The 24276-nt window shown below is 53.0% G+C and overlaps 1 protein-coding gene across 3 annotated transcripts in view; it reads left to right on the forward strand.

Annotated features, from left to right (window-relative positions):
- DIS3L (DIS3 like exosome 3'-5' exoribonuclease) overlaps nt 1-24276 on the forward strand; it is a 34341-nt gene that overhangs the window by 4821 nt on the left and 5244 nt on the right. For 2 of the 3 annotated variants that reach the window (XM_055126250.1, XM_055126251.1), the window contains exons 3-11: nt 3394-3522; nt 6809-6944; nt 9864-10040; nt 12114-12192; nt 13445-13624; nt 16194-16363; nt 18055-18216; nt 20259-20506; nt 21693-21785. In XM_055126250.1, coding sequence (XP_054982225.1) covers nt 3394-3522; nt 6809-6944; nt 9864-10040; nt 12114-12192; nt 13445-13624; nt 16194-16363; nt 18055-18216; nt 20259-20506; nt 21693-21785 — 1374 coding nt within the window. The remainder of the gene's footprint in view (nt 1-3393; nt 3523-6808; nt 6945-9863; nt 10041-12113; nt 12193-13444; nt 13625-16193; nt 16364-18054; nt 18217-20258; nt 20507-21692; nt 21786-24276) is intronic. The other variant, XM_055126252.1, reaches the window with a different exon arrangement.

A 24276-nucleotide genomic window follows, 5' to 3' on the forward strand; every position in this document is an offset into this window, starting at 1 on the left:
CCGTTGATGTGACGGTGAGCTTCGTCGTCAGCCCTGGCTCTGTGCCTCCCTTATCCCTTCCCTGCTAGCTCATTGCTCCATTGTCCACGATGCCACCTTGCCCACGTCCGCCCTATCCTTCCATGGCCTTGTCACACCTGCACTGCCTGTCAGGACCCTCGTCCCAAGGACACAGAGGTTCTGGCTTTATCATGTCTTACCCGTGAGCACAGCTATTTTGTTTGGTTGCTGGGTTTGGAGTTAGGGGCCACACCTCACCTGAGCATAGGACTTGCTTCTTACAGTGCTCAGGGGACCATGAGGTGCTGGGGACTTGAACCCCGGGCCTCCCACATACAGAGCACCGGTCAGCCTTTTGAAGTGTCTCTCAGCCTGCTGTGGTTTTGTTTTGTTTTGTTTTTGGTTTTTGGGTCACACCCGGCGATGCACAGGGGTTACTCCTGGCTCTGCACTCAGGAGTCACCCCTGGCAGTGCTCAGGGGACCATAGAGGATGCTGGGAATTGAACCCGGGTCGGCCGCGTGCAAGGCAAACCCCCTACCCGCTGTGCTATTGCTTCAGCCCCCCCTGCTGTGGTTTTGAACCACGGTAACAAATGGAACATATGTATCAAGGTTCATCCTTTTAACTACTTGAAGCATCAGTGGCACTGGTATCCCCATCATCGTGGCTTCAGAGCGTCTCCCACTCCCCCCGTCCCCGGATCCCTTACGACCACTGTGCTTTACTGTCTGAATTTGATGCTCAAGGAACCCAGAGAAGCAGGACCCTCAGTGCCCATGCTTGGGTGACTGGCCGGCTTCATGAGCAGAATCTCGGCAAGTTTCTTCCATGTGACAGGACTTACGGCTGAGTAAGTGGGGGCCGGAGCGACAGGAGAGTAGGGAGGTGCTTGTGCTTGCTTTGCGCACGTCCAGCCCAGGTTTGATCCCCAGCATCCCATATGGTCCCCGAGTACCACCGGGAGTTATTCCTGAGTGCAGAACCAGGAGTAACCCCTGAGCATCGCCGGGTGTGACCCCAAAAACAAACAAACGAACAAAAAACTAGATTCCACGTGGGATGCAATATTCTGCACTCGTGCTCTCAGTTCTCTTCCCCTCCGGCTATCGGGAATGGCGCTGCCGTGCCTGAGGGGCCCCTCTGCCCAGCACCCTGCCCAGTTCTTCGGGTAGGCCCTCCGCAGAGGGATTGCTGGGTCATGGGGCAGTCCTGGCTGGTTTTGATGTCAGGGGGTGTGGGGGGTGCAGTATTCACTTTGAGCAAATAGAGCAACAAAGGCACACTGGAGAGCTTCATGGAGAAAGTGACCCAGCCCCCCACCCCCTCCCCCCAGGAGTGCAGCCACCGTGTGCCAGCTGGAGGTGTTTGGTCAGTGGGTCTTTGGTAGAGGAAGAACTGCAGCGGGCGCAGTGCATACAGCCTTGCATGTAGCCAACCCAGGCTCCGTCCCTGGCCCCACCTGTGGTCCACCAGCATGATCCCTGAGCACTGCCCAGTCTGGTCAGAACAACAAAAAAGTGTTAAATAATTTTATTTTAGTGGGCAGTTTTCTGGCCTGCCTCTGGCAGTCCTCAGGGCTGAGTCCTGGCTGCACTCAGGGGTCACTCCTGGTAGATTCAGGGGACCATATGAGGTGCCGGGGATCAAACCAGGTCAGCCACAGTAAATGCAAGTACTTTAACCGCTGTACTCTCTTTAACCCTTAATTATTTTTTTTTTTCAATGATAAGATGCCTGGACTAGAGAGATAGTGCAAGGATTAAAACATTTGCCTTTCACACCGTCGACCTGGGTTTGATCCCCCACATCCCATATGGTCCCCAAGAGTTTGTGGGGCCCCACCAGGAATGAGTCCTGAGCACTGCTGTGTCACCAAAAAAAAACTGAAAAGAAAAAAAGAGAGAATTGTTCCAAATTCAGGTGTTTGTGTGACGTAGATTAGGGAACCAAAGCTCTGCAGGACCAGACAAGGAAAAATGTTTCCTGAAGATTCTCTCTGAAATATTTACAGCTGTTCATAAAGTCTCTTCTGAAACCTTTCATTGCTCGAAACTAAGGGCTCCCTCTCCGGGCTCTCCCGGGGTCTCTGCGGGAGCAGGGGGTCCAACATTTGATGGCGATGCCTGTTGAGGGGGCTTGAAGCCGGGCCTGGGAGGAGCAGAGGCAGTTCATAAGTTTGTAACTGTACATCACAGTGATTCACTTAAAAAAAAAAAAAAAAAAGATGGCTTGAAAATCGGAATGACTGTGGTTGTAGGGGTTGAGGCACTCGCCTTGCTTGTAGCTGACCCATGTTCCACCCCCGTCACCTCCCAGGATCAGCCCCGAGTGCAGAGGCTGGGACAGACCTGAGCACTGCTGGCTGTGGGCTGCCCACCCCCCAATTAGAATTACTTGGAAAACATAATCAGCGTTTCTTGTTTTCTAATGAAGCGTTGAAACCACACAGAGTTTAACAGCATTTATTTCTGTTTTTCTTTCCTTCCCTCCTTTCCTTTTTATCTTCTCACGGCATTTGTTTAAAGAGGGTTCATTAGAGCATGCTACCTCTGCATTAACGAAAACGGTTTATTTTTTGAACCCGTAGTAGCAGGAAAGAGGTGGTGATGGAAGGGTAGAAATTTTATTACAGTAAAACTCATTTTAGAGGCCAGCTTTCTACCTTGGATACTTTATTATTTTAATTGAACCTGTGGCTCAGCATCCGTCCTGTCGTTTGGCTGGTTTGGGTTTGTGGTTTGGAGCCACACCTGGCGGTACCCGGGACTGCCCTAGTTTCAGCACCGGGCCGCAGTGTCGGGGGAGTGGGGAGTCCCGGGAGCATGCAGTTGTTCGGGGCTCAGACCTGGATACCCAAAGCAAGTGCCGTGCCCACTGAGCCCTTCCCGACCCCCCCCACCCCCGCCGTCTGTCCCTCTGAAAGTAGGCGGTCGACCTCCTTTAAAACAACAGTGAGTGGGGCCAGAGTGACAGTTCAGCGGGAGGGCGCTTGCCTTGTCCACAGCTGACCCGGATTCATTCAATCCACGGCATCTCACAAAGTCCCCCGTGCCCACCAGGTGCAGAGTCAGGAGTGACCCCTGAGCTTTGGCAAGTGTGACCAAGAAAACTAAAAACAAACAAACAAAAAACACTGCTCCAGACATGGAAGCCTGCATAAAGAGGTCACTGGTTTTGTTTGTTTGTTTTTAAACTTTGCTGTGCTGAGAATTGAACCCGGGGCCTCACACAGCTGAGGCAAGTGATCTACCGCTGAGCCGTGCTCCAGGCCGGGTCACTCTGGTTTAAGGAATCAGTCTCACTCTGAAATGCCTCTTCCTGTACCCTTAGCAGGAGCCGGCCGCGGGTGACTCGGGTTCGTTAGATTCATTGCTCTGCTGTGTGCCACAGGCAGTATAACAAGCTGCGGAGCCTGCTGAGGGACGCGCGCCGGGACTGCGTCCTCTTCGCTAATGAGTTCCAGCAATCGTGCTACGTCCCGCGGGAGCGCGGAGAGGCCCTGGAGAAGTGGCAGACCAGGTAGGCCCGGGCGTGCCTTTTGCTCTGTCTCCCCTGTTTGCAGCTGGCCGCGATGAGTGCTGCAGCACCTACCGTGCCAGTGTCCGACATCGGTGACTGGGTACAGAGTGACCTATTTTAGAGATTGTAGTGCGGGGCGAGAGCTAGGGACCCAGAGGAAGCGCCACAGACTAGGCTAGCAGATCGGGGGCAGGGATCCATTTAGCCCTTTAGTACCGGTTTCCTGGTATGTTCCTGGTTCCTACTTTATTTTTTGTTTGATTTTCTTTTCTTTTCTTTTTTTTTTTTTTTTTTGGTGGGGGGGTGGTGGTGACACCGGCCATGCTTCTGGCTCACACTCAGGAATTTCTCCTGGCCGTGTTCCGGGGACCATGTGGGGTGCTGAACCAGCTTAGCCACTGCAGAGCAAATGCCCCACCCACTAAGCTACCCTCCACCCCCTGTTTTCTTTGTTTGTTTTTGTTTGAAGAAGGCTCACACCCAGCCTCCAGGGTCTCCAGGCAGTACCAGGCCTGGACCACGCTTGGCATCTGCTCACACTTGAGCCCCCGGAGTCCTGCTTTCCCTCTCCTGCCCCCACCCCAACCTGCTCCCCGTGCCAGGGACAGAACCCACAGCTTCACCGACCAGACGACGTTCTACCGCCGAGCTATCACCAGCCCACGAGGATTCGGCTTTTATGCTAAAGCCATCTCTGTTTCTCTGCTGCCCGTCACTCTACTCTCCGGCCAGCCTCTGCCAAGAGTGGCCAGTCAGTCCTGGGGCAGTGCTCTCAGGAACTGACTGCAGCGTCAGAGTTTACATCTGCCCACAAGGGGCACCTGCACCCTGGCCACGTGGGCAGCATGAGACTGAGACAGGGGGACGCAATAAAGGATGTGACTGTTGTGGGCTAACGAAGGGCCAGTCCTGCCAGGAACCACTGCTTGGGTCAGCTCAGAGGCCAGAACGCTTCCTTACGGCCCCTTTAACTGAAGGTCATTTCCCACCGCCTAACCCCACCCTGCAGGGGCCCTAAGGTGTCCCAGGGCTCGGCACAGCTGCCACCGAGTTAACTCGCAGAGCTGGGAGCCGCTGATCTCTGTAGAAGGCAAAATAGTTGGTCCTAACCACACAACGTTTTTAAATTGTCTTTTTTTTTTTCTGTATAATTCTTTATAGCCATTAAATATTTAAATTCTCTGAGCAAAGCACTGATACATACTGAGTCCTTAATTATAATCCCTACATTCCCACCAAGCTTAGTTCTAGAGATCGGAAAGCAAATCTTTCTCCTCTGGGTCCCACGCAGGTCCTCAAAGCTGTCACATGCTCGACGCCGCAGCCCGGCGCAGCACTGCTGAGTGTTGAGACCTGGGGGGGTATTTTTTTTTTTTTTAATTCTGAGAACTAAAGAGCCTTTGCCATAGGTTAGTGGGCCTGGGATTACGTTTTTCATTTGTATGTTTGGTGGGTGGGTGGGTTTGGGGCCATATCTGGCTCAGGGTCTTCCTGGTGCTGCCCCGGGGACCATACGGAGCAGGGAATCAAAGCAGTGCTCCCACATGCAGAGATGTGCTCCAGCCCTTGGACCCATCACCCTGGCTTGGTGTGTAGCATCTTCACGGCTACATGCATGTCCCTTTGCACACTGCCCTGGAGATTGAGGCCAGTCCTAAACACACGTCTCCAGGAACAACTGTTCTCTGATTCATTCTTTTGTTTTGGGTGTTTGTTTGTTTGTTTGTCTGGGGGGTTTGGGGCCACACCCAGCAGCAATCCTCAGGGGTCACTCCTGGCAGTGCTCCGGGACCATATGAGCAAAGCCCAGCCTATTGCTTGCGAAGCAAATGCCCTCTCTGCTGTACTATCTCTCTGCCGCCACCCCCGCCCCATTCAGATTCTTTTCAGGAAAATTTTCTTTTCTTTTTTTATATTTTTGCTTGGGGGATGGGTGGTTTAGGCCATACCTAGTGGCGCCTCAGGGCTTATTCCTGGCTCTGTGCTCAGGAATCACTCCTGGTGGCACCTGGGGTGCCCGGGGGTCAAACCCGGTCAGCCACATGCAAGGCAGATGCCCTCCCTGCTGGCCCCCTCTTCTCGGGCAGATGCTCAGGTATCTATAAATATTCCCCAGCCAGACCTTATCGGATCCTGACCTTCAGGGACTCGCGGCCTAGTTTCCCTCTTAGCCAGACACTTGGCTGTTCATCTTCAAGCCTGCCGACACCCTTTCTCACCCCCTGTGGTGCCCTGTGGAGCGGCCCTCCAGTCGGGCGGTGTGACAAGGTGTGCAGTCTCCCAGTTTCAAGACCGTGCCGAGGAATGAGAGTGGTTGGACATGTCAGATGTTTGCTGACCGGATTTATAAGCCTGTGGAGGGCGGAGCCATAGTACAGCAGGAAGGGTTCGATCCCCAGCATCCCGTATGGTCCCCTGAGTGACCCCTGAGTGCAGAGCCAGGAGTGAGCCCTGATCACTGCCAAGTGTGGTCCCCAAAATCAAACAAAAATGTCAACTTGACCAGCCTAGACCAGGGGTTCGTAAACATCCGTCCACTCGCAGCATCTTTTCCCCTGAGATATTTTTGGCTGTTTTTCCATTGTTGCTTTTGCCCTGGGGGGGCACACCTGGTGGCTGTCCCCCCTGCAGTCTAGGGGCCGGGAGTTCACTCCGGGTAGTGCTGGGGTACCCGGGCTTCCTGCATGTACGGCAGCCCCTCCTTAGCTCATTGCCCGAGGAATTGTCACATGACGCTGGGTGTGAAGGAATGTAAAATATATATACAAGTCAAACGCATATCGACAGAAAGCACAAATTTATTATAAAACAAATTTTTTAAAGCTATCCAAGCTGGGGCCAGGAAGGTAGGTGGGATAAGGTGCTTCTCGCCTGCTGCTGACCCCAGTTTCATCACTAGCTCCTCATGTTTCCCAAGTACCACCAGGGCTCATGCCTGAGCACAGAGCCAAGCCCCGCCCCTGCGCACTAGGAGGTGTGGCCCCGAACAAAAATAAACCCCCAAAAGTTAAGCAACCTTGTATGGGGTCATGACTCACAATTCAAGAAAGTGTGAGAGCAGCTGACCCAGGGCACACTGGTAGTGGTGCTCGGCAAGTGCTGCTGAGTGAGCCAGGCCAGCGGCTAGCAGGGGCAGCGCCGGGAGAGGGTTTCAAGAACTCTGTGTGTGTGTGTGTGTGTGTGTGTGTGTGTGTGTGTGTGTGTGCATATGTTCACATATGTGCATGCGTGTGTGATTGTGTGTGTGCACCTGCCCAGAAGGGCTCACACAGCCTTGCTTTCCCAGGAGCATCTACCATGCGGCCGTCTGGTACTATCACCACTGCCGGGACCAGATGCCCATCGTCATGGTGACAGAGGATGAGGAGGCGATTCGGCAGTACGGGAGTGAAACCGAGGGGCTGTTTGTGATTTCCTTCAAGGTATTTCCAGCAGTCATGCATATGTGTGTGTGTGTGTGTGTATGTGTGTCTTCATTTCCTTAGTGGCCCCCAGAAAGATTCCTTTATGAGCCAGAAAAGGGACAGGAGTGAAGGAAACTTCAGTGTCATAGCTCCATCCTTCCCAACTCATTAATCCATTACTTTTCCTTCCAGACAGTTAGACAGCACCACGTGGACAGCGACTGTGACTGTCAGACTGTGACAGCAGCCAGGATGGGCCAGTGAGTGTAGACGTGTGCATATGCTGCCGTGGGCAGACCCAGGCCCCGTCCAGCTGATACTGGCTGTAGATGCATGTTTGTAGTCGCCACAGAGCGGGATGAGGCATGAGGACCATATGGGGAATCTCATGCCTATACCCTGTTGTTCTGGCTTAGTTAAATGATGGTTTTACGTGGTCCCCCTAATAATAATCACCGTTCTTTTATCGTCAAGCACTGTTTCAAATATATTTCATTTAATTCTTTTTTTAAATTACATGCACATAAATTATGTGTATATATATATATATATGTATATATATATATATATATATATATATGGCAAGCTCCTCACCCCACTGCACTTTCCAGCCCCTTTATTTCATTCTCGCAACAACCCTGATCGTTGCAGACACCGACACACAGGGGAAGCGAAACAAATCTCCCAAGGTCGCATTGGCAGAAAATGGGAGGTTGGAGCTCGGACCGGGGTAGTGTGACAGCAAAGCTCCTAACCACCAGGCCACATTGCCTCCTTTTCTTTCTTTACTGCACACAGACCAGTGTGGCCAAGGTGGCTACTCCAGCCTCTGTGCTCCGGGGTTGCTCCCGAGGGTGCTCAGGGAACCCTGTGGTGCTGGGGGGTGGAAGCGGGGTCTCACCATGCAAAGCTGCACTCAGCTCCTCGAGCTGCCTCTGCTCCACCACGGGTTTGTGACTGCCCCTGAAACAGTGCCCCATCTGTCCTGTGTCCCCTCCGTCCCCCATTCCGCCCTTACACCCACGGAGGTATGGCAGTTTGCGGGGAGAGCGGAGGGGAACTGCCACGTTATTTGTGCCCCGGCTCTCACATCAGTGTGGGGTGCACATCATGGCATTACCAGTGACCGTTTCGTGGGGCCTCTGAGTGACACGGTTCTCCTATCTCGGCTGCTTTGGGGAGAGTCGAATGCCTGCCCATTGCTCCGAGTGCCGGTCCCTTGTCTCTGGCCTTGGCCCCCGACTGGTAGCGTTTTCTGATTCAGAAGCAAGAATGGGCCCCCCATTAGCCCCGTCACTCCGCAGAAAGTCTGGTTGGATTTTGAATTGTAGATTCTAGAAGGGTTCCCAGGTGCTTGTATTGCTAAAGATTGGCCAATAGAATTTTCTTGGCCCTGCTATAAAAAAGTGCTCAGGCCTGCCAGAGCATTCCAGGGCGCTGGATATTAATGGCGGTGTCACTTGTTTTTTCTGTTGCCATACATCATGTCTCGTTCCTACAGAGGACAGTTGACTAAAATTACATTTTTCTGCTTTTTGAGAAAATTACTTTCCTTTGTCGCCCAGCAGTAGAGCACCTCTGCGTTTTGTCTAGCATTTTGTCGGGCAGACTCCGTGACGGGGGCCTTCATAAAGGTGAACTCTAACAGTGAACACGAGGGAGTGTGAGGGTCAGAGGGGAAGGAAGGGCAGGGTTTCCTGCGGGGGCGGGGGGGGGGGTTGAGGGGAAAGTGGGGACTCGCGAAGACCAGAAAGCTCTTGAATCTTGGGGCCAGGGTGACAAGCCACAGCTGGGAGGGTGCTTGATTTGCATGCAGCTGACCAGGGTTCGATCCCTAGCATCCCAAAGGGTCCCCTGAGCACCGCCAGGAGTGATTCCTGAATGCAGAGCCAGGAGTCAACCTTGAGCACCTCTTTGGCCCCAAAACCAAAAACCGTAAATAAATAGATGGCAAATGTTTCTTTATATAATAGAAGTACTGCTGTTTATTCAGCCATTGATTAAGCTGATTGAATTGGGCATGAATTCCACATTACTTATTTTTTTATTCAAAATGTTCATATTATTATTATTTATCCCCGTGATATACAGTTGTAAAGCTTTCCTGCTTGAGTTTCCGTCACACAATGATTGATCACCCAACCCTACACCAGTGGGCATCTCCCGCCACCAAGGTCCCCCCCGTATCCCCCTTCATCCCACCCCTCCCCCTGCCTCTAGGGCAGACGATCTCCCTCATACTCTCTTTTGTATTGCTTGTTATGAATAGCATAAGATGTCGCAGCCACGCTCTCCTGGAATTTTAAAATTTTAGATAATTAGGGTCTGGAGAAATCTCTGCAGCGAGCTGTGCGTTTCAGAGATTCTTTTGTGTGTCTCTGGATCATGCCCTTGTTTCCATCTTCTCCAGAGAAATAAACTATTGGCTTAGGCTTATGTGCTGCCAGCCCTAACTGCGGCTTTTGAACTCTAGCCATTTATGGGTCTCTGAAATAAGACCAATAAATGAGCTTATATAGCTGAGTCAGAGGTGGTTGGTGGGTGTGGCTCCCACATACCTAACTTTTGGCTGTTTAATTTCTTGCTAAACTTGGACCCAAGTTATTGGGGTCCAGCCAAAGGCACAGCAGCAATTTTGGGGTATCAGGAAGTCTGAAGGTGCCATCAGCTGCTGATGCACTCGCCCCGCAGGTACAGGTTGTCCTGCTGGCGGCACCATACCCCCAGCAAATGTTTCTAGATGAACAGAGGAAAAGGACCCAGCTGCATGGAGGTGGCAGGGGTGGGTGGGAGGAATGTTGGGGCGTTCCCTGGGCTGCTCTGGGGCCTGTGGGGGTCCGGGGCAGCATGCTCACACCAGGGCATGGGGCTTTTTGTATGACACCAGCACAGAAGCATCTTCTGACCAGGTTTGCCTTGGGCCTTTCTCGACTGCAGAATTACCTGGACAACTTCTGGCCCGACTTAAAGGCTGCACATGAGCTCTGTGAGTCCATCCTCCAGTCCCGGAGGGAGCGGGAGCACGAGGGCCAGGAGAGCCACGGCAAGGAGTACCCGGAGCACCTGCCCGCCGAGGTCTTGGAGGCCGGCATCAAGTCTGGACGCTACATCCAGGTGGGACGTTGAGCCGGCTGGCATGTTCTCTCGTTTCAAGTGGGCTGTGGGGGTCTCCGGCGAGGGGCATAGTGTACTTCCTCTAGACACTGTGGTCCCGCCCGTACTGCTCCGTGTGTAATTGGGTTCCACGGAACATGACGTCTGTAACCTTGTAAACAACTCCTCCTACTGTGAGATAAAACAGATATGTTGAGGCAAGAACCATAGCACAGTGGGTAGGGTACTTGCCTTACACACAGATGAACCAGGTATGATCCCCCGGCATCCCAAGCCGCACCAGGAGTTAGCCCTGAGCAACACTGGGTGTGGCCAAGAACACAAAAAGTAAATAAAATTATGTTTTGTTTTGGCTGGAGCAATAGTACAATGGGTAGTAATTTGCCTTGCATTCAGCTAACCCGGGTTCGATTCCTCTGTCCCTCTCAGAGAGCCTGGCAAGCTACCGAGAGTATCCCACCTGCACAGCAGAGCCTGGCAGACTACCTGTGGTATATTTGATAGGCCAAAAACAGTAACAAGTCTCACAATGGAGACATTACTGGTGCCTGCTCGAGCAAATGATGAGCAACGGGATGACAGTGATACAGTGACAGTGATGTTTTGGTTGTTGCGGGGGTTGGGACCAAACCTAGTGGTGCTGGGCTGACACCTGGCAGTGCGGGTCAGGCTCAGAGGGGCTGGCACCTGTAGTTGCCTCCCTCCTGTGCAGTCTGCCCACGCCTCTCTAGGTGACGTCCCCCAAGATTCAGAATCCAGCCGTCGCTGGCCTGTGGGTAGTGCCATCAGTGGTCTCGCAGCCATCGGCCTGTCTGTACGGAGCTTTGTGTATCCATCGTCAGGCCAAGGAACTGTCTCACTGCCTCCCGGTGTGGAGTTAGGGGACACACGCCAACCCCGGGGGCATTTCCCTGCATCTGTCCTGGAGCAGCCAAGGCTTCTGACTTGTAATCAAGTTGATGGCATTCCTGGGAGGGTATTTTCAAGATTTTTGAGTTTCTTTTCATTTGGGGGCCATACCCCACCATGCTCGGGGGTCACTCTACTTAAGGTTGTTCCTGAGGGGTTCGTAGGGGACCCTGTGGTACCTGGGATCAAACCTGGACCTTCTGGGGCTGGAGCGATAGCACAGCGGGTAGGGCATTTGCCTTGCATGCAGCCAACCCAGGTTCAAATCCCAGCATCCCATATGGTCCCCTGAGCACCGCCAGGAGTAATTCCTGAGTGGAACCAGGAGTAACCCCTGTGTATTGCCGGGTGTGACCCAAAAAGCAAAAAAAAAAAAAAAAAAAAAAAAAACCTGGACCTTCTGCATACACAACCCAGTGAGGCTTCTCTCCAGCCCCGCATTTTGAATGTTTTTTTAAACCACTGGGGCAAGAGCAATAGCCTAGCAGGTAAATGTCTGCCTAGTATGCGGCCCACCTGGGTTCAATCCCCAACATCCCACATGGTCCCCCGAGCACTGCCAGGAGTGGTTCCTGAGCATAGGGTCAGGAGAAACCCCAGATTATTTCTGGGTGTGACCCAAAAACAAAACAAAAATAAAAAAAAAAATAAAGACCGCTCACCAGTAAGTTAAGATAGATCCTGGCACTTTCAATACTTGGCATAGCCAAGGGTGGCGCAGAGAGAATGTTCTGGAGAATAGAAACCTTGGTGATAGATACTGTCCCTGAAGGGGTCCGAGAGCCAGGGATGCAGCTCGGCCATAGCTTGATTACATTTGTGAGGCCTGGGTTCGATCCCCGGCACAGAGAGTGAAAGAGAGAAACCAATAAACTCTTATGGGAATACTTTCATGTTTTTTTTTTTAAAATTATTTGAGGCGGGGGTTGGGGAGCACACCCAGCAATGCTCAGGGGTTACTCCTTCTCTGCACTCAGGAATTACTCTTGCAGTGCTCAGGGGACCACATGGGATGCCACGGATCAAACCCCGGCTCAGCCACATGCAAGGCCAACCCATGGTAACTATCGCTCCAGCCCCCAATTTTCATATGTCTTTTAAAAATGTGCCTTGGGGGTAAACCTGGAAGAAAACTATTTACATTGCTTTTTATTATGTTCTCAGGGAATCTTGAATGTCAACAAACATAGAGCACAAATAGAAGCTTTTGTTCGACTTCAAGGAGCCAGCAGTAAAGATTCAGGTTCAGTATGGACTAATACTCATTTTCATAATTTTTCAAAATTTTTGATGTTGCAGAGAAGAAAACCTACTTGTGAGGCCGGAGAGACTATCCAGAGGTTAAGGCGCTGGCCTTGGATGTGGCCAGCCTTGGTTAGAGGACTAGCCCCACATATGGCCACCAGGAGTGACCCCTGAGAGCAGAGCCAGGAGTAAGGCCTGAGCACTGCCTGGTGTGGCCCCTCAGCCAAAAAGGAAAATAAAAAGAAAGTCAAATTGAAATTATGCCCCCCTGTGCACCGTATCAGAATTCCCCCCACCGCCACCAGTACTCTGGGGTTGTGTGCTGGTTCCTACCGTTCTGTCTGATTTCTGGTTTTATGGTAGAAAACATTGAAAAATTAAACTAGGGGATGGAGAGATAACACAGCGGGTGCGGCGCTTGCCTTGCACATGCCCAAGCCTGGTCTGATCCCCAGGACTCGTATGATCCCTTGAGTCCCACCAGCAGTGAGCTCTGAGCACAGCGCCAGGAGTTAGTCCTGAGCACTGCCGGGTGTGCCCCTCCCCGCACCCCCAAAACTGAAGCTAGCTGATATTTTATTGAGGTTTAGCCCCTAACGTGGCTGCCCTTGTCTTCCACACGCGTGGGCATAGCCGGGGTTACGTGGAAGGAAGCACACGGCAGCGCAGGTGCAGGCCAGCACCACACTCGCCCGCAGCACGGCTGCCGGCGGCGGGACAGAGAGTGATTCCTAAGACGCTTGTTCCACGGTGTCTTCGTGCGCCGCACTGGGAGCGTCTCCAAAGCAGTGGAAATGAAAGAACAGGGGCCGGAGCAGCCGTCCCACAGGGAGAGCGTCTGCGTTACACCCGGCCAACCCAGGCTCAATCCTCAGCACCCCTGAGCACTGCCAGGACTAATTCCTGAGTGCAGAGCCAGGAGTAACCCCTGAGCGCGGCCGGGTGTGGTCCCCCAAAACAGAACTAAATAAAGTGAAACAGAGAAATCATTTTATAATAGGTCTTAGCTCTGCAGTGCCAGGGCGAGGCCTGAGCCCAGGGCTCAGGGTGCGTGTCTGGGTGAAGCTGTCCGAATGTCCAAAGACAGGATGACGGTCACCGCTGGGGTCTCAGCCGGCTGCGAGGGCGGCCCTGTGAGCACGTTGTCAGGGTGACATGGCAGCACATCCCTGCACCCATGCCTCTGTGGGGGGGCTGCCGGGTGGGGGGGAGTGGGGGGTGGCGTCCCATCAGCTCTTCCCCAAACACAGGCTTAGTCAGCGACATCCTGATCCACGGCATGAAGGCGAGGAACCGCTCCATCCACGGAGACGTGGTGGCCGTGGAGCTGCTTCCTCAGAGCGAGTGGAAGGGAAGGACGGCGGCCCTGTGCGAGAACGACGGGGAGGACAAGGCGTCGGGCGAGGTGCCCAGCGAGCCCATGCCCACAGGTGAGGGGGGCCATGTCCTCAGGTGAGGGGGTCAAGCCCACAGGTGAGGGGGTGCTGTGCCCACAGGTGAAGAGGAGCCGTGTCCACAAGTGAGGTGGGGGCTGTGTCCTCAGGTGAAGGGGGCCATGCCCACAGGTGAGGGGGCCATGCCCACAGGTGAAGGGGGGCTGTGACCTCAGGTGAGGGGGGTCATGCCCACGAGTGAGGGGGCCGCGCCCCTATGATCTAGGAGCAGCTCTCATCCCCCAGAATCTGCGTTCACCGAGCTGCAGGTGCGTCTCTTGCTCCCTCATCTTTTCCGTCGCTGCTTGTTTGCTTCATGGTCATCAGAGCCCAAATACGCAAAACTATTTCCTTTCTTAAAGCAAAAGCTGTCTCTGGCCCCAGCTTTTCCCTGCTTCAGTTTATGGCGATGCTCAGTGAAATGGTTAAGTAGCTGATGCTGCTCTCTCTTCCTCCTCTTCCTCTTCCTCTTCCTCTTCCTTGTTCCTTCTTCTCCCTCCGCCTCCTGTGACGGGTTCTGCTCCCAACAGTGCTCAGGAGACCATGTGGTGCCGGGATCAGACCCAGGGCTCCTGCACACTAAGTGCGTGCTCAGCCCATTAAACCATCTTCAGAGACCCGTGTTCACTCTCTCCGGAGCCTCTCCACTTGGCCTTGCCCTCTGCCATGGTCCCCAGTCACCCGGGGGGGTGCGGCCTGCCAGCAGGTTTGGCTGTGGATCTCGGTCTCTGGGATCTTGTCCCACTGCCGGCCTTTGGCTCTCAGTTCCTTGGTGGGGTTGCCACTGCACTGCCCGCTAGGTACCCAGGGCTGCCCTCTGCACCACAGTCTCCGCTTCTCCTAGGACTGTCTGTCCAGTCATTAGCTTTTTGTCCCCTGCTAAACCCCTTCCTCACCTCCACTCTGATCTGTCTGGCATTCGTCTGTCAGGGGCTAGCTCAGCCGAATCCACCTGACAGCTCCTGCTTCTCCCAGACATGCTCTTCCTCAGGCGTCTCCATCTCAGCATGTGCCAGCCCACCTCACAGGGGTCAGCCTGGACCACCTGACAGGGGTCAGCCTGGACCCACCTGACAGGGGTCAGCCTAGACCCACCTTACAGGGGTCAGCCTGGACCACCTGACAGGGGTCAGCCCAGACCCACCTGACAGGGGTCAGCCCAGACCCACCCCACAGGGGTCAGCCCAGACCACCTCACAGGAGCTCGGCCCAGACCCACCTCACAGGGGTCAGCCCAGACCCACCTCACAGGGCTTCACTCTGCTGTCTCTCAGGGACCCTCCCAGGTCCGCCGTAGTGAGTTAACCCAAAGGCTCTGGCTGTTTTTCACGATTACCCAGTCCCTCGCCTCTCTTCACTGTGTGACCCTGTCGCTGCTGATTTGATCCAGTGCACCTGCAGGCCTGCTGGCAGAGGAGCGGGAACGCATCTCCTGTCACCTGGCCCTCAGACGCCCCAACACCGCCCTTCCTCGCTTCATCTCTAATGTTGCTTTATCGCTCCAGCCCACGCTTTGAACTATTCAAGTTGGTTCTCGGATCCTGTCAGAGATAGTTAAAGAGCTGTGCCAGGGTCTGTAGTGATAGAACAGTGGCGAGGGCTCTTGCCTTGCACACAGCCAACCTGGCTTCAATCCCCAGCACCCCGAAATGTCCCCTGAGCCCCGCCAGGAGTGATCACTGAGTGCAGAGCCAGGGGTGAGCCCTGAGCACCTCTGGATATGTGTCCCCCAAAAAGGGGGAGTGGCGTGTGTCAGACCAGTGATGCCTATTCTCTTTGTCTAGTGTGTGACTGGATGATCTTGGCAGGTGGGGAGAGGAGAGGGAGCCAGTGGAAACGCACACGGGAGGGCGGGGAGACAGGTGGTGGGGCGCCCGCCCAGCACGTGCCTCGAGTCGGGGAGACCCCGGGCTCCAGCAGTGTGAAATCTCATTGATTTCCCCAGCCTGCCCAAGCCTTGTCCTCATGGCTTGAGGGACAACGAGAGTTAGGCGGGTGGAGTGACAAAAGGAAGAGTGTCAGGGCCCTGATTGTTTGGTTGGTTGGTTTTTCGTTTGTTTTTGTTTTTTACAAACCCTGCAATGCTCAGGGGTCCCTCCTGACTCTGCACTCAGGAATCACTCCTGGTGCTGCTCAGGGACCCATATGGGATGCCGGGGATTGAACCCGGGTGGGCCCTGCTGTTACTGTCACTCCAGCCCACTTCTTTTTTTAAGTACCCATCATTTAAAAAAAAAAAAGTGCCTGTCGGGGCTGGAGCAATAGCACAGTAGATAGGGCGTTTGCCATCCCGTATGGTCCCCTGAGCACCGCCAGGGGTAATTCCTGAGTGCAGAGCCAGGAGTAACCCCTATGCATCACCAGGTGTGACCCAAAAAGCAAAAAAATAATAATAATAACCAAAAATAAACAGAAATTAAAAACGGTGCCTGTCAAACCTATTGGGCAGGCAGATGTTTAAGCCTCTGCACTTGTGGCTGTGCTCGGGGCGGATGGGGCGCTGCTTTCCTGCCCGTCGGGGCCTGTTCTCCCGTGAAGCCTCGTTCTCTGTGCTCTTTCCCCGCAGGCAGAGTGGTGGGCATCCTGCAGAAGAACTGGCGGGATTATGTGGTGACCTTCCCATCCAGAGAAGAGGTCCAGTCCCAGGGCAAAAACGCTCAGAAAATCCTCGTCACGCCCTGGGATTACAGAATTCCCAAAATCCGAATCAGCACCCAGCAAGCAGGAACGCTGCAGGTAGCTGCCGTGCGCCCTCCCTCCGGTGTCTGGGGGACATGAGTGATTCCGTTGCTTAAGGAGGGATGAATCACAGATGCATCTGGCATTTGCGATTCCGGGTTGGTTGGTTTGTTTCTACATCTAAATATATTGAGCCATCTATTAAGTAGTCCTTGGTTAATAAATGAATGCCCGGGAGTAGCTGTCCTCAAAAGAGCTGTGCGGGACAGCGATGGAGAACATACATTACCCGGCTGTCCAGCCCAGAACTTTCCAGAGAGACACTCTGCCAACGCTAACGAGCTTTCCCGGGGAGGGTGCAGTAGAAATACGATCGGCCTGCCCTGCGGGGATGATGTAGTGCTGCCTCACGGATCGATTACCGGGAGGGAGTAAGTGCCGGAGACGGCGTCAGCGGGGGAAGTCACAGAGTAACCTTTCTGTTCCCTTAATTGGACTTCCCTAGAATTTTGTGGAATGAGAACTGGCCACACAGTGTCCACAGCCCTGACCCGGCTGTCTCGGGCCTTTCTGCGTTGAGGCCAGAGGCGGGCTCGCTGCGGACACTGCAGCCGTTGTCCCCCGCCCTTTCCGAAGCTGGGGTGCTGGGGACGGCGAGGTGCATGCGGGTCACTCTGATCCCACAGGTGTCAGAGACTTAGGGGGAGTAACACCCACAATCGAGAAATTATTTTTTTTTGGAAATTTGATTTGAGTGATGTGCCATTGGATTTTTTCCCTTCTGTCACCCATGTTTAACTAGAATGCCGTGCAGAGCTGGGGGTGTCACTCAGTGAGGGAGGCCCCGGGGCCAGTTCCCAGCATCGAAAAATGATAAGTAGGGGTCGGAGAGATAGCACAGCAGGGAGGGCTCTTGTCGTGCATGTGGTTCAATCCTCAGCATCCCATTTGGTCTCCTGGGGCTGGAGTGATAGCACAGCAGGTAGGGCATTTGCCTTGCATGCGGCGGACCCAGTTTCAAATCCCAGCATCCCATATGGTCCCCTGAGCACCGCCAGGGGTGATTCCTGAGTGCATGAGCCAGGAGTAACCCCTGTGCATTGCTGTGACCCAAAAAGCAAAAAAAAAAAAAAAAAACCCAACTATGAATAACATTGTAAATCACTGTGCTTTAATTTTTTTTTTTTCTTTTTGGGTCACACCTGGCTATGCACAGGGGTCACTCCTGGCTCTGCACTCAGGAATTTCCCCTGGCGGTGCTCAGGGGACCATATGGGATGCTGGGATTTGAACCCGGGTCGGCCGCGTGCAAGGCAAACGCCCTACCCGCTGTGCTATCTCTCCAGCCCCTCACTGTGCCTTAATTTTAAAACATGGAAAGAAAAGAATTTTAAGAACCATTTTAAATTTCAGAAATAAACATCAAATGTGATGTTACCGCAAGAAAACATCCCATTTTTAAGAAAATATTTATAAAAATAAATAAGTCTGGAAATTTCCCCCAAGAAAGAAAGAAAGGAAGTAAAAGATAATAATAATACTAACAGGACATAACGGTTTACTTCCTTTACTGGACCTCACTGTCCAGCCCACATATTTGCTAGCGAGATGGGCTGCCTCCCTTCGAAATGTCGGGCCAAGCATTTCCATCCGCCGGCCGCTCGGCCACGCAGGTGGGTTCGCAGGCCAGCAGCCATTTCTCCCCGCGTCCTCCCTTTGCTGACGTCTCCCTCTCTCCCTCCGGGCAGGACTTCAGGGTGGTCGTGCGCATCGATTCCTGGGAGTCCACGTCCCTGCACCCGAACGGACACTTTGTGCGCGTGTTAGGAAGGATCGGTGACCTGGAAGGGGAGATCGCCACCATCCTGGTGGAAAACACCATCTCTGTGGTTCCATTTTCAGAAGCTCAGGTCAGACACCTCGAGTTGTCGGGGCGGGTAGGGGTCGGGGGACAAACACATCTGTCTGTTTTCTGTTCTGGGGATTTTTGTGGGAGCAGCAGGGGTCGCACCCGGCCCTGCTCAGGCCTTCCTCCTGGCTCTGCTCTCGGGAGTCACCCCAAATGGGGTGCCAGAGACGGAACCTGGCCACGTGCAAGGCTTGGCCTCCCTGCTGTCCTGTCGCTCCGGCCCCAGTACATTCTCTTCTCCTTGTCTGCTTCCAGCCACATTGGGAGGCCAGAGGCAAGGGACAAATCTCCTTCCTGTTTATCTGGTATTCGGGTCCCCTCAGGTGGCAGCTCCAGGTACAGAGTCCGTGTCAACCGGCTGGCAGCTGAAAGGGCCACATTTTCCAGCTGCGTCTCAGAAATGGCTCGTGGCCACCGTGGAGCCAGAGCCCATCCAGCCAGCAGCTGCTCTGCCCCTGGGTACGCGTCTGTCTCACCCACCCGGGGGCCTGCAGCCCTGAGAGTGGCTTAAACAGTCATGCTCGTGCCGAAGCCGTTTTTTGTAACCTTTACAGAAAACAAAATGCCCACAAGCATGAACCGTTGGCATTTTCCCTTATTTTTGTGGTCTTTTAAAATCTTCATCCATCTGTTATTTTAATGGCTGTATTCGTGGTGTGCGCATGCTATTTTCTGTCCTGCTTCTTTCATTTAAAATGATGCCTGTATATTGACATCGCCTACTTATTTTTAATAGTTATGACAAATTACTGCATATTGATGTGCTCTTGTCTGCTTAAGTATTGCTCAATTTTGAGCATTTGGACTATTTAATTTTTCAGAGTTCGGAAAAAGCTCCTTCAGACATTTTTACAAACATTGCTTTCTTGATTATTTCCCTTGGAATGTAATCCTTAACGTGAGGATTACCAGTCAAAGGACATAAAAAATTTAAATAGCTTTTGTTATGTATGGCTGATCACTCCAGAAATGTCGGAGCACTTTGCATTGCCCTCAAGAGTGCATAGGTTTTCATGTGCTCTTTATGCTGCTTCTCAGAACAATAGTTATCATAGTAGAATATTTCTGAATATTTCATATTATTAAATTTTTATGCTTAATGTTAATTTCCGGAAATTATTTGTCGACTTGTCTTGACATCATTTAGTGAAAATGTTAAACTTAGAATAGAGCATGAATTAGACTTCGCAGCACTAGAATTCTCTTTTCCTGGTTAGCCTACTTACCTGCAAACTGATGACTTAAACAGACAATAATGGAGAAAAATAATGCCCTAGATTGGCCTTGGTTAAATTATCATTAAAGAACAATTTTTCGGTATTTGCAACATATTGATTTTTTTTTCTAAGACTTGAATTAAAAGCTCAGCTTCCCTTTGAATCAAGGGGTCCTTCAGAAAAGTGGCGGGCTGGGTCAGAGCAGTAGATAGTGCAGCGGGGAGGGCATTTGTCTCGCACGCAGCTGGCCCAGGTTCAATCCCCAGCATCCCATACAGTTACGGTCCCCCAAGCACTACCAGAAGTAATTACTGAATCCAGAGCCAAAGAGTCCTGAGCAGGGACTGGGGCAGCAGGACAGTGGAGAGGGCATTTGCCTTGCATGCAGCCAACCCGGGTTCGATCCCCGGCATCCCATATGGTCCCCCAAGCACTGCCAGGAGTAATTCCTGAGTGCAGAGCCAGGAGTAACCCCTGAGCATCGCTGGGTGTGTCCCAAGAAGCAAAAAAAAGGGGGGGAGGATGGGCTGCATTCTCATCTTTTCTTTGGTCTTGCTCCCACCCTGTAACAGAAGAGGCAGGTGGGTGCGAGACCGTCCTGCCAGACTGAAGGGCAGCAGCCATGTCCCTGTCGCCCCTCACGGACCCCAGCATCTCGGGCACCTGGAAAGCGCCTTGTGGGTCGCAAGGAGCCAACATAGGCCGGGTGTCTCGTGTGCCTCGGGTGCTCGGGAGCGAACGGGGCTCTGGGAGGCCACACAGAGAGCGTCGATTTTTCTGGAAGCCCGTGGATGTTGTTGCCACTGACTTGACTCTCGCGCTACAGATGTGTGAGATACCTGTGAACACCCCAGAGAACCCCTGGAAAGTGAGTCCCGAAGAAGAAGGAGTGCGCAGAGACCTGCGGAAAACCCACCTGGTGTTCAGCATCGACCCCCAGGGCTGCGAGGACGTGGACGACGCGCTCTCGGTCAGGACCCTGCGGAGTGGCAACCTGGAGCTGGGCGTCCACATTGCGGACGTGACCCACTTTGTGGCAGCAAATTCTTACATTGATGTTGAGGCCAGAACAAGGTAAGGCTACCGGCCGGTGCCGTGGGGGTACGTACCCCTGTGTTGCCCCCATCCCGGTGCCCCAGACATGTTTGGTGCCACGCTGAAGCACCTCACCAATGAAGGAAAGTTCAAGGTCCCTGTCCCCTCTCTTTTGTAAACCTCTGTCCTCCGCCTCTCCACTTTTTATTTTATTTTATTTTATTTTATTTTAATGAATCACCGTGAGATAGTTACAGGCTTCCAAGCTTTCGTGATTACATTTCAATCAAACAATGTTCGAGTGCCCATCCCTCCACCAGTGTCCATTCTCCACCACCAGTGTTCCCAGTGTCCGTCCTGCCACCCCCACTCTTCCCCACCCCTTGCCTCTGTGGCAGGCACATTCCCCTTACTCTGTCTCTCCTTCTGGGTGTTACAGTTTGCGACACAGGCACTAAGCAGCCATTCTGTTGGTCCATAGCCGACTTTCAGCACATGTCTCCCATCCCGAGCGATCCCTCCAACCATCATTTGCCTAATGGTCTCTTCTCCATCCCACCTGCCTTTTCCCCCAGCACATGAGATCGGCTTCCAAGCTGTGGGGCGATCCTCCTGGCCCCTATCTCTGCTATCCTTGGGTGTTATTCTCCTATTATGTTACGCATAATAACATAATAGAATTATGTTACTCTCCATTTTTTTCTGGGGGGGGTCACACCCGGCGATGCACAGGGGTCACTTCTGGCTCTGCATTCAGGAATCACCCCTGGCGGTGCCCAGGGGACCGTATGGGATACTGGGAATCGAACCTTGGTCGGCCACGTGCAAGGCAAACGCCCTACCCGCTGTGCTGTCACTCCCGCCCCCCTCTCCATTTTTCAGATGACCTTTCTCCATTGTTTCCTTTTCAATTGAAGCCAGTTAACGTCTCCCGGAGTAATACCCTGTTCCGCACACACACTGGGCCATTGCCCTCTCCCTGTTCCTCCCACAACTAAGATCCCTGTCACTTGGTTTGTCTTTGGTCCGTGGGAGACTGTTCGCCCAGAGCACTGTGGCTTAGAGCGGGGGCCTGGGCGTACCTTTATTCCCCAGCTGCTGTGCTTGGGGAAGCAGCGGCGGCCTCAGGGGGTTGCCCGGGTGGGCCCGGTCACGGTCACCTCCACTCTCCGCAATGCTGCCTCTTGCCAGTGAGGGTCACGTCCCTGCCACGTGTTGTTCCCAGGGCCACCACGTACTACTTAGCCGACCGCCGCTACGACATGCTGCCCTCGGTGCTCAGTGCGGACCTATGCTCCCTCCTGGGGGGCATGGACAGGTGAGTGTCTGGGCTCTGGCGGCTCTTTCCAGGCTGCTCTCCCACCCCGCCCCTGCTCTCTTCCCGCTTCACTGCTTCAGGCCTCTCGTTCTCCAGCTCCTCTTCCCTTCCTCACTCCCACACGAAGAGAGGTGGCTCCTTCCTCTGCTCCTGCCTTTTTTGGTTTTTTTTTTTTTTTGGCTTTTGGGTCACACCCGTTGATGCACAGGGGTTACTCCTGGCTCATGCACTCAGGAATTACTCCTGGCAGTGCTCAGGGGACCATATGGGATGCTGGGATTCGAACCTGGGTCTGCCGCGTGCAAGGCAAACGCCCTACCCGCTGTGCTATCATTCCAGCCCCTGCTTCTGCCTTTTTGGATTTGACATGTTTGTTTTATTTTTGCTGTCACTGTCACTGTATCCCGTTGCTCATTGATTGGCTTGAGCGGGCATCAGTAACATCTTCATTATGAGACTTGTTGTTACTGTTTTTGGCATATCCAATACACCAAGGGTAGCTTGCCAGGCTCTTCCGTGCAAACGAGATACTCTCAGTAGCTTGCCGGGCTCTCCGAGAGGAGTGGAGGAATTGAACCCGGGTCGGCCGAGTGCAAGGCAAACGCCCTACCCGCTGTGCTGTATGGGGATCAAACTCAGAGTCTCACTCACGCGGGGCAAAAATGCTCCACAGCTGAAATAAGTCTTCTGCCCTGTGGCTGATTTTTTGTTTGTTTGGGTTTTTTATTTTATTTTGTTGGGGGGCCACACCCTGCAGTGCTCAGGCTACTGGGAGCAGGGGGACAGTGGGGTGGGGGAGACAGTGGGGGGTATTATCTGGTATAAAACATACACTCAGACTCTTGATCTGTTTCTCTGGCCATTGTTGGCTTTTTTGTTGGGGAGGGCAGGAGTGTTTTCAGACCACACCCTGCGGTGCTCAGGGCTGACTCCTGGCTCTGTGCTCAAGGATCACTCCTGGCAGGCTCAGGGACCTTGGGGGGTCCTGGGGAATGGAACTTGGGTCAGCTGTACTCTCCCCAGCCCCTCGGTATCCAGTGCTCTTTAAAATATGTAAGAAGTTGAAAACTGAGGGGAAATATTGTGAGGGAATTTTTTTGCTCAAAACCTTTTTGGAACCTATGAACTTTGACTGTTTGGACTTACATGGTTGTTACTACTATTATAATATACTCAAGGAGAAATATAAGCTTTACAATAAATAAGCAAAATCTATATTCCCACTGCCAACGTTTGAAAATATTTGTACCCCACAGCCATGCCAGTGTTCCGTGTTTGTTTGTTTGTTTTTCTTTTCTTTGGATCACACCCAGGGATGCACAGGAGTTACTCCTGGCTTTGCACTCAGGAATTACCCCTGGCGTGCTCAGGGGACCATATGGGATGCTGGGAATCAAACCGGGTCAGCCGCGTGCAAGGCAAATGCCCTACCCGCTGTGCTATTGCTCCAGCCCTGTTTGGTTTTTTTTCAATCTTTACCCTTTGGATAGATGAAGATTATCATAGAGTGGTTTTAATTTGTATTCTACTGGGAATAAAGGTAAACATTTCTAATGAGTTGAACAATCTCATCCTTTCCTACAAACTCTTTTATGGTCCTTGTTTATAATCCCTTGGAGCTCATGGTATTTGGGTTGTTGACTTCTTTTTTTTGTTTGTTTTTTGGGTCACACCCAGCAATGCTCAGGGGTTACTCCTGGCTCTGCACTCAGGAATTACTCCTGGCATTGCTTGGAGCACCATTTGAGGGGTCGGGGGGGATCGAACCCAGGTCAGCCATGTGCCAGGCAAGCCTCCTCCCCACTGTCCCAACACTATGGCCCCTAGCTTTGTTCTTTTCCATGGGTGCATCCAAGCAACTCGTTTCTCCCCGTTCTGTGCCATCAGAGGCTGAGGGGACCTGCCGGGTCAGGCTTGTTGTATGCGAATCATGTCAGAGTTGCTCAGGGCTCAACAGAATTGAGTCTGTGCGGTTTGGAGGGTTTGGGGTGGGGGGCGCCTGGGGACAGCGGAGAGGCGCATGCCCAGTGGCGCTTAGCGGTTACCCCAGCTCTATGATGTCCCCCAGGGTCCAGAAAATGCTCCAGCCCTGTAATCAAAGAGGCGGGTCTGAGGGGCCGTCCAGCCAGGCGGAGGGGCAGCAGCTGTGTCCCTGTCGCCTCCCAGATCCCCCAGCCTCACGCAGACCCTGCCCTCTCAAGCATCTGGGAGGGGCCCTGGGAGCAAGCGGGACTCCTGCAGGTAAGACCTGCGCTCTGGCCCTTGCAACTCTCCAGCCTGAGTGTCATTTTAAATTGATGTTTAAGTGGGAGCAGTTTGAGATGGTTGAGCAGAGACATTCAGGCCTCACACATGCAAGCCGTGGCATTTGTTCCAAGTTACCTTCAGGGCCTGGTTCTGTTCGCTTTAAAAATAGAAGAATTTGGGGGGCTGGAGTGATAGCACAGCGAGTAGGGTGTTTGCCTTGCACGCGGCTGACCCGGATTCGGAT

This window comes from Sorex araneus, chromosome 2, assembly GCF_027595985.1.
Source record: "Sorex araneus isolate mSorAra2 chromosome 2, mSorAra2.pri, whole genome shotgun sequence".
NCBI classification, from domain to species: domain Eukaryota; kingdom Metazoa; phylum Chordata; class Mammalia; order Eulipotyphla; family Soricidae; genus Sorex; species Sorex araneus.